Source organism: Atta cephalotes (assembly GCF_000143395.1).
Source record: "Atta cephalotes unplaced genomic scaffold scaffold00017, whole genome shotgun sequence".
Classification (NCBI taxonomy): domain Eukaryota; kingdom Metazoa; phylum Arthropoda; class Insecta; order Hymenoptera; family Formicidae; genus Atta; species Atta cephalotes.
In genome coordinates, this window is record NW_012130081.1 from 1,863,238 (window position 1) to 1,872,609 (window position 9,372).

At 28.8% G+C, this 9,372-nt stretch overlaps 1 protein-coding gene across 1 annotated transcript in view; it reads right to left on the reverse strand.

Annotated features, from left to right (window-relative positions):
- Positions 1-9,372, reverse strand: part of LOC105618631 (neuroendocrine convertase 1-like) — a 39,662-nt gene that overhangs the window by 8,328 nt on the left and 21,962 nt on the right. The window contains 7 exon segments of the mRNA XM_012200162.1: positions 1,048-1,148; positions 1,817-2,029; positions 3,412-3,683; positions 6,848-6,914; positions 7,351-7,497; positions 8,442-8,651; positions 8,940-9,044. Coding sequence (XP_012055552.1) covers positions 1,048-1,148; positions 1,817-2,029; positions 3,412-3,683; positions 6,848-6,914; positions 7,351-7,497; positions 8,442-8,651; positions 8,940-9,044 — 1,115 coding nt within the window.

Genomic DNA, 9,372 nt, shown 5'->3' on the forward strand with positions numbered 1-9,372 from the left:
CACACACACACACACACACACACACACACACACACACACACACACACACACACACACACACACACACACACGCACACACACTTTGAGGTGCCACTCTATATCACTTGTCACGCATATCACACTTGTAAAAAATATCATATACAAATAAACTATAAAAATTTTTTTATCAAAACGCCAATTATCAAAGAATATAACTGTAAATGTAGCTATCTTTATTAATGAAAAAATTATAGTAAAACAAAATAAAAGAAACTTCCAATATACCATACAAAAAGTGGCATTAAAAGATTACGATAATAAAGCCTGAAAAGGAGTAATTATAAAGAAATATTTTAAGAATATGTGTTCAAATATTGTTAATAATATTTTTTTATAATATCTTGTTTTTTTTTAAATATGTTGAATTTTTCTCTCCCCTCTCTTTTCTTTTTATATTTTGTGTATCTTAAAGAATTTATTTAAATTTTTGGAAGATTTGGAAATTTTTGGAAGATTGTATTTACGCATTTTCCATGAGAAATTCAATCATATAATATAAAAAGAATTATATAAAGTATAAAAATAATATTAATAAAGTCTAAAACTAATTTTGATAAGAAAAGTTTTTTAATACGTAAAAGTAATTTATGATTTAAATTATTTAGTAATTTTAGTATATATACGTGTATTGTTACGAATTACTATTCGCTTTTCAATCTTCTATTTGTTTAATATGTATGTTCATTTTTATTCTACACTAATTGCTGCATGTAATTATATTATTAATTATACTGTTCGTTTTTGTTATACACAGTATATTATATTATATTATAATAAAGTTCAAATTATAATTTCTGAAGTTTATGAGGTTTTGGATTAATAACGAGACGTGTGTTAACTGTTAATAGAAAGGATATTGTTACGAGACAAGAAAGTTTTGAGTTGGAGTATCTCCTTTTACTGACGGCGCAACTAAAAATAAAACGTAGCTGAGACTAGTAATCAAGTTAATATTTCCGAGTTTCAAAGAAAAGTTTCAATGGAAGATTGCTGGTAGTATGATCTTACTTTACTTGCAGTGCGAGAGCTAATATTCCAGCAGCTAATGGGGCGGAAGCTGAAGTACCCGTGTGCTTAGTCGTGCAGGTGTTTCGTAGATCCGTTGTTGCCTGTGTAATGCAAATGAAAGTTATTAAATTATTCAGGCACTCTTTTGTAAGATGCATTTTGTTATTTTACACGCCCATATTTATCGTTTTAAAAGAGATATTAAAAAGTAAAATTAATATGAATTGAGAATTTTGTATGGGATAAGACATTACAAACAATACTGCTCTCAAAAGTAAAAGTTCATGATTTTTAGTTTTGGGTTATCTCTGTGTCTTACAATTAATATAATACATTGCCAATACTTCCTTATTATATATTGAATATTGCAGTTCACTTTGTCAGAGCGAGGAGCAACTTAATGCTTACAACTGAATATTAGATTGCTTCTCGCTCTGATGAAATGAAATGCAATGTTTATGAAACGTTGGCATTTAAAGATGTATCAAGACATGGAAATAATCGGAAATTACGTAACTCCTTGAAGAAAATACTCGGAAAGCTTCAAAAGTATTACTAATATGTAATATACTTCCTTTGTTTTATAAACAAGTTTAAAAGAAAACTTGAAAAATGTATATACAATTAAGAATAATAAAATATTGCCTCATATTTAATTACGATTTATATGTTTTTATGAATAAAGTGCACACGGAGTTGTCAATCAATTTTTATTCAATTTCTATCTTTCTTCAATTTCAACTCACCGATCTAGAAGAAGAGAACTTACTATCATTTGATCGTAATACGCGCCACTACTGTATGTCGTAGCAAGAGTAGCGGGACATCTTTCTCCATACCAAGGAAATCTTCCGGTTTGACTAGCTGATCCGACAGCTACGGTGTATATGCTCCCAACGTATCCGTCACATCCGCAGTCATCCGATTTAGAGCCACCATTCCCAGAAGCCCAAACATAAATGTTACCTTTGCCGTTGCGACCCTATTAAATACTCAAATATTAATATTACCACGAACGATATCAAAGTAAATTAATTTACAAAATGATAAAACTTTTACGTTATAGATACTATATTGAATTGCAGATAATTTATTTAAACAAATAATTCATTAATAAGTTGAAAATGAAAAAAAAACAAGTTAAAATTAAGTGAAGAAGAAAATTATGTATATTGTACAGTGACTGCAATATTTTGAAAAGTGTGTTATAGTTTCGCAGAAAGAAAGATGCTGTTGCATAAAAGATGTCGCTATAAATATGTACAAGTAAATCGAGCTTTTCCCTCAGGTCGTTGTTAGACTCTTCTCGTCCATATTTAATTCTAAAAGAAATGAGTAAGGAACACTTTATAAACCCGAGTATTTTACGAGCTCACTCTCTTTGAAGTCTTGGGACTAATGTCTGTAGTAATATTAAAGGCACATATAGTAATATTAAGGCCGACATATTTTTGGAATCATATACAGAATGTATTATTTTAATTTATTGATATACTTAACAAAACTTTCGAAAAGTCAAAACGCAAACAATCTCAATTTTTTTATTGCATATATATATAATGTACAATTAAATTATTCTCAAATGTTTTTTGGATATACCTTCTTAATTATCTTTAATTTTAGTCAAATACTTCAAAATATTTATTATTCTTTAACACTTTTAAGTTAAATAAATAATAAATATTTCGAAAATTAATAAATTATATAGAATTTTTTTTATTTTATTAAGTCAGAAATAAATTTGATGATCACAAGATATCATTTAATTTACCGGACATTCACGTAGAGAACGTAGTCTGAATAAATCACGAGATATCATTAAAAAATTGCCTCAGTAAAGATAAATTTGTAATAAGTAAAAAAAAAATAATTAAGAATTTTATACTATTTGAAAAAGTGATCAATAAATAACGTATCACCGTAGAAAATATTGTTAAACTTTAACTACATTGAATTAAGCTTAGTCGGTGTTAAAGGCTTGTTTAAACATTAAATTACCAGAAAATCTGTTTCACTCTGTAAAGTCCAACCTACTCGTAATCCTATTAGAGAGACTTTCGAGTACAAAGTTTCCACTTTTTTTCATAAATGTTTTTAGAAACAAAACATAAATTTTATATTTGAATTTATATTTAAAAAATAATTTTTAAACATAATGCTTATCACAAAAATTTTTCTTTCTGATTTTCAAAAATCACCGATAATAAGATTAGCTTTGCTTTTAGGATCTATTATTTGTTTTAATCCCGAGGCTCAAATCTAAATTATTTGCAATTATAAATCTTTTCTATTAAAGAAATTTAATTTTAAGAGATATTGTTTATAATAAAATATATTACAATACAACAACAATGGCCAACTGACCTCTGTTATGCCACGTTCGAGCGCTTCAATAGCAAGTCTACCAGGTGCCTCCAAACTTTTCCCATCGTCCGCCGGTCCCCAAGAAGCCGTGTAAATGTCAATAAGTTCGGATCCGTATCCCAACGCTTCACCTTCTACACGATCGTTCACTAGACCATCGAGGAGCTTGATGCCACCAATGGATGCCTCAAAAGCGACACCAACGCCACATTTTTGGTTGTTGGCTTCCATTGCTATTTCACCAGCGCACCTGGTACCGTGACCGTTCATCTCTGAGAAGTAGTTGAATTTGTAATATGATCATGAAACAGTAATGTTCAATCGGGTCGGCGAGGTCTATCGTGGAAAGCAATTAAACGATGGTAACGTCTATGTGGGAGATTTTGCTACGTAGTAACCTGCATTACTAAACTTTGAAATTCAAAATATAACGGTAATTTCATACGGATATAATATCCACTGATAAAAATGCAAGCAAGTATATCTTGCAAGACATAATTGTAAAGGAGAACCGGTTTCCCATTATGTATTTTATTAAAAATTTTGCAAAGTTATCCGAGACTTAGTGCGCTTATAAAAAAATCTAATTCCAATTTATAAAAATTTTTACTTATAATTATTTTTAGAAATATAGAAATAATTTTTTTCCGAAACAGAATTTGATGAAAAAACTATTTTTTTAAAATAATGTTTTAAAACTTTAAAATAATAAGTTAAGTAATGATTATCAACGTCTATTTTATTTAAATGTAAAGCAATCAAAATCGTATCGCTTGTGTTTTGCATAAATGATTTGACCCTATAACAGCATTTAATTAATAAACTAGAAATAAACTAGATTATAAACAACCTATGAATGAGTTGATCTGAGGACGAAATGACTAACTATGTTCGATCTAGTTTCACACAAATTTTATTAATATCGACACATTAACACTTTTCCTCCTCCTCTCTCATCAGTGGGCTGCGAGTGAATTATTTATTAGATCATATTGACTGAACGCTTACATACGTTGTTATTATATTATTCGAATGACCGACCCAGTGAGAAATGATTATGGAATCGACATCGAATAGATGTCGATTCGACATCGAAATTATCAAATCGATGTCGAATCGACGTCGATTTTATTGCTATTTCTCACTGGGGAGTTCCCTCTATCCTGTGTATTAACATTCATAAAAATATAATAATAATATAATAATAATAAATTAATGTAAAAATATAAAGAGTTCATATAAAAAAAGATATAAGCTGCACTAGAAAAAGAATCTGAATGCATTAAATGGAATTGATTAAAAATGGGCAAATCAGAATTTTCTGATTAAATCAGTTATAATTTTAGCTGAGATAACCAAAATTCTGATTTATGTGATTAGAATTTTCTGTTTGATCATCTTCAACTAAAAATTTTTCTAAGTGTTCAAAATGTGTAATATTTAAATTTAAATTTTAAAATTATTTTTAATAATTAAAATTATATGTTGCAAATAACTTATGTTTTTGAATAATAATTTTACATTTTTATTTTGTAAATGTTATATACAAACATATACGCACACACAGAAATACACAAATGATATACTATATGACAACTTTTTTAAAAAACTGATATATTTTTAAACTAAAAATTTTTATTTTTTACATTTATTTTACTGGATAATATTTTAAGTTTTGATATAAAAAAAATTATTTAATTGTAAATGAAAATCTGACTTTTAATAAACATGACATAAATAGGTTTAAATAAAGATAAAAATGTTAATTAGCTTGAAGGTAATATTAATAATTTTGTACATAAATTGATTAGAGAAAGATAAGAAATAAGTTTCCGCCGTTTGCAAAAGACGGCATCACTAATAAACTATAGTTAAAATTGTTTGATGTAAAACGACATATCGTAAGATTGGATATCCGACAACACCATAACCTTGAAATATTAGCGATTTTGTATCAGCATCATATTTTTTTTTGTATGAAAATGTCGAGTTTTGAGCCGAATAAGCGTCATTTGCGGGAACTTTTGATTTATTTCTTTTTGAAGAAATCTGCAGCTGAGGCTCATAGATTGCTTGTAGAAGCATATGGTGATGCTGTCTTAAGTGAGAGAAGTTGTCGTGAGTGGTTTCAAAAGTTTAAGAACGGTGAATTTGACGTCGAAGACAAAGAATGTAGCGGAAGGCCGAAAGTGTACGAAGACGCGGAATTAGAAGCATTATTGGATGAAAATTCATGCCAAACGCAAAAAGAACTTGCACTTAGGAGTGACTCAACAAACAATTTCATATCGTTTGAAATCATTGGGAATGATTCAAAAGCAAGGGAATTGGATTCCATATGAACTGAAGCCGAGAAACATTGAACGCCGATTTTTCACATATAAAATGCTGCTTGCCAGGCATAAATGAAAGGGATTTTTGCATCGTATAGTCACTGGTGATGAAAAATGGATCCACTACGATAACCCAAAGAAGAGGAAATCATGGGGATCACCTGGCCATGCTTCAATCGACAGCCAAGGCGAATATTCATGGAAAAAAACTCATGTTGTGTATTTGGTGGGATCAGCTTGGTGTCGTGTATTATAAGTTGCTCAATCCGAACGAGACCATTACTGGGGCTCTCTACTGAACACAATTGATGAGATTGAGCCGAGCACTCAAGGAAAAATGCGCCCACTACTCCAGGCCTACTACTCCAGGCATGAAAATGAAACCTTATTCTCCTGCATGATAATGCTCGACCACATGTTGCGATACCGGTCAAAATCTACTTAGAAACACTTAAATGGGAAGTTCTACCCCACTCGTCGTTTTCTCCAGACATTGCTCCTTCCGACTACCACTTGTTCCGATCGATGACGCATGGCCTGTCTGAGCAGTACTTCACATCATATGAAGATATCAAAAATTATATGATTAGATAGCCTCAAAAGATGAAGCGTTCTTCCGACGCGGTATCCACATGCTATCAGAAAAATGGGAAAAAGTAGTGGTTAGCGATGGCCATTACTTTGAATAAAACATTATGTACCGTTCTTTCACAATAAATTCTTAATTTTTGATAAAAAACGGCGGAAACTTATTTGTACTCCCAATAGATTGATAGTTTAGTTTAGACAATGCGAAATTTGTAAAATTTTGAAGTTAATAACAAAGTTTTCTGCAAGCGCGCGAGTTTATTTTATGACGAATCAGTTTATGTGTAGATATTAATTTAAATACATTACTAAATATTCTGGACATATTTTAATGTACAATTTCAAGCGAGTTATTTCAAACGAGTACTTTGTGATTTAAATTATGTGAACATTTTACATTTATTTTATTAAATAAATGTGTAAAATAGACATGTAAAGGAACTATAATATTTCCACGAATTTTATTTTATTAACATGATTGTTTTACATTTGTACAAATATTTGATAGACATTACCTGACAAATCGTATCTTGGAAAAGGATCATCATCGCCTTCATTTATGTCATAACTAATGGCCGCATCCTAATTTTAAATGTTACAATTATAGATAGAATTAAGATAATATATGTCATTATACCATTTGTCAAAAACATTCTCTATTCTTGTGTTAAATAGTATTAAATTGAAGATACATAATATCGGTTTATATAAAAATATAACGTTCAATTTTAGATATAACGAGTACGGTCGACGTGCTACAAATACTTTGAAGTATTCTTTGATTATTTATTTATTTCATAATTTTTTTTTCTAATTAGTTTCAATCAAAGCTTCAAAGTATTTATAATTAGACTTTGACTGTACCTAATATGTGTATAATTTAAATACAATATATAATAAAGTATGTAAAACATAAACGCAACAACAGAGAATAACGTTTTCTAGTTTAAAAATATTTTAAGTTACTTGTTTCGTCATCTGTGAGAGGAAGATAAAATTTGAAACAAATGTTACATACATAGTTGTTCCGCAGGTCATCATGAGTGTATTCTAAACCGTCGTCGAGAACAGCAATCTTTATTCCACGACCAGTTATCCCCAGTCGATACAGAGGCAGAACGTTTAAGTCGAGCTTCGGCAAAGCTTTATTCGTCCTCGTATCTTGCTACAACGGTTGATAAAGAGAATTCGTATTAAAAATAAAAAAATGGAAAAAACAGTATGATGTATGAGCCTCTCGAAAGTTAAATTGCTCTACTTCTAGAAATAAGAAATAGAGAAAATTGATGAAATTATAAACTAATCACTTACAATAAGTGAAGTTGATCAATTTAGCTTCTGAAAGTTCATATATAAGTTTCTGCAAAATTTATTTACGTACACTTCATTATATGTGCCGATGTACACTTATTTGTTATGTGTGCTTTTATAGTAAATAATAAATTAAATAAATTATATATTACATTTATTATACAAATAAACAAAATTATTAATTGTAATATTCTTGAAGCTTCCACAGGTGCTTCTATATGGAATGCCAATGATTTCGAGAAAACACGCGAAATGCAATTATTAATTGTATTTATTTGAATGAAATGGCTTCTTTTGCCTACAAATCGTTACTTACATCACTTTTACTGACAGTTTACGCACAAAAATTATTGCCTACAGTTCGATTGCTTACATGCACTTTTGCGAGATGGCAAACGATATTGTGGGCAATCGATTTATAGACAAATGAGATTCTCCTATTTGAACTGTTGTTTATATAATTTTATATAATTTGCTTTTTTGCATAAATTTTGAGTATAACTTTTATCGAGTGATTTTCTCTAGGTTTATTTAGATGCTTTATAAACAAAATTCTAAAAATATTTAAAAATTTTCATCTGGGTATAATATTTATAATTCTGGAGTTATATTGATGTAAAGATATAATATATATGGCAGTACTTCTTTCGTAGATAAATTCAACTATTTTTATCTTGAATCTGTTTTATTTTAAGTTTTTAAACCAATAACAGAGCATTATTACAAATAATTGTGCAAAAAATTATTATAGAAAAAATATAATATTATAATATTATAAATGTTATAAACTATTATTACCAGATACCATTCTTGATCCCAAAGTTCATCGTTGAATATTTGTAATTTATGGACAGCATAATTTTCGTTGTTAATGGCATTTGATACATCTCCGTATATGAATTGTAGACGTTTCTCTCGTATTAAAGGTTTTTCTGATTCCAAATCAATAAACGAGATAAAATCACGTTTAAGACGTTTTACGATTTTCTGTTGATCCGCCCAAACGATCTTTCCTCGATAAAATGTAAATTAAATGTTAAGAAAGTTGCGTTTTCTCCGTATATAATTTCGCATTTATATAATTATATTTCGAATATTTATATAATTATGTTGTCAAAATCTTATTACTAATACTTTTATTAATAATAAATTAATAATCTTTAACTTAAAAAGTTATTTATAAAAATTATTAATTTCAATTCTCTCTCTCTCTCTTTCTCTCTCTCTATCAGAGAATTCTCTCTATATAATATTATTTGAAATTATAAAATGAGATTTGTAAAGTATAAAGATTACCTTAGAGTTTGCATTAAGAGCCTTTGTCAAGCGAATATTTCCCCTTTTTTTCTGGTTCGGATTATCATCCTTATGCCATATATATGTATCCTTGAATCCGAGAACCTAAATGAAGAGATCCATTACATGTAAATTTATCAAAAGGGTCAATAATACGGATTGCATATTTAATGAAGTCAGATTAAGCATTTATTTAAATTTTTGCTTAAATAAGTATTAAAATGCGAACTCCATTCATTCTCTTTTCGTTGGTTCCTTTTTCTCAGTGTTCATCAGCATAGATTAATACTATGATATATTTGATCTATATAATCGATGGATATACCATTTTTATACATAAATTTTACATTTCTCCGTAAAACATTCTTTCTTTATTTGAACTCACATATTACATATATATATATATATATATATATATATATATATATATATA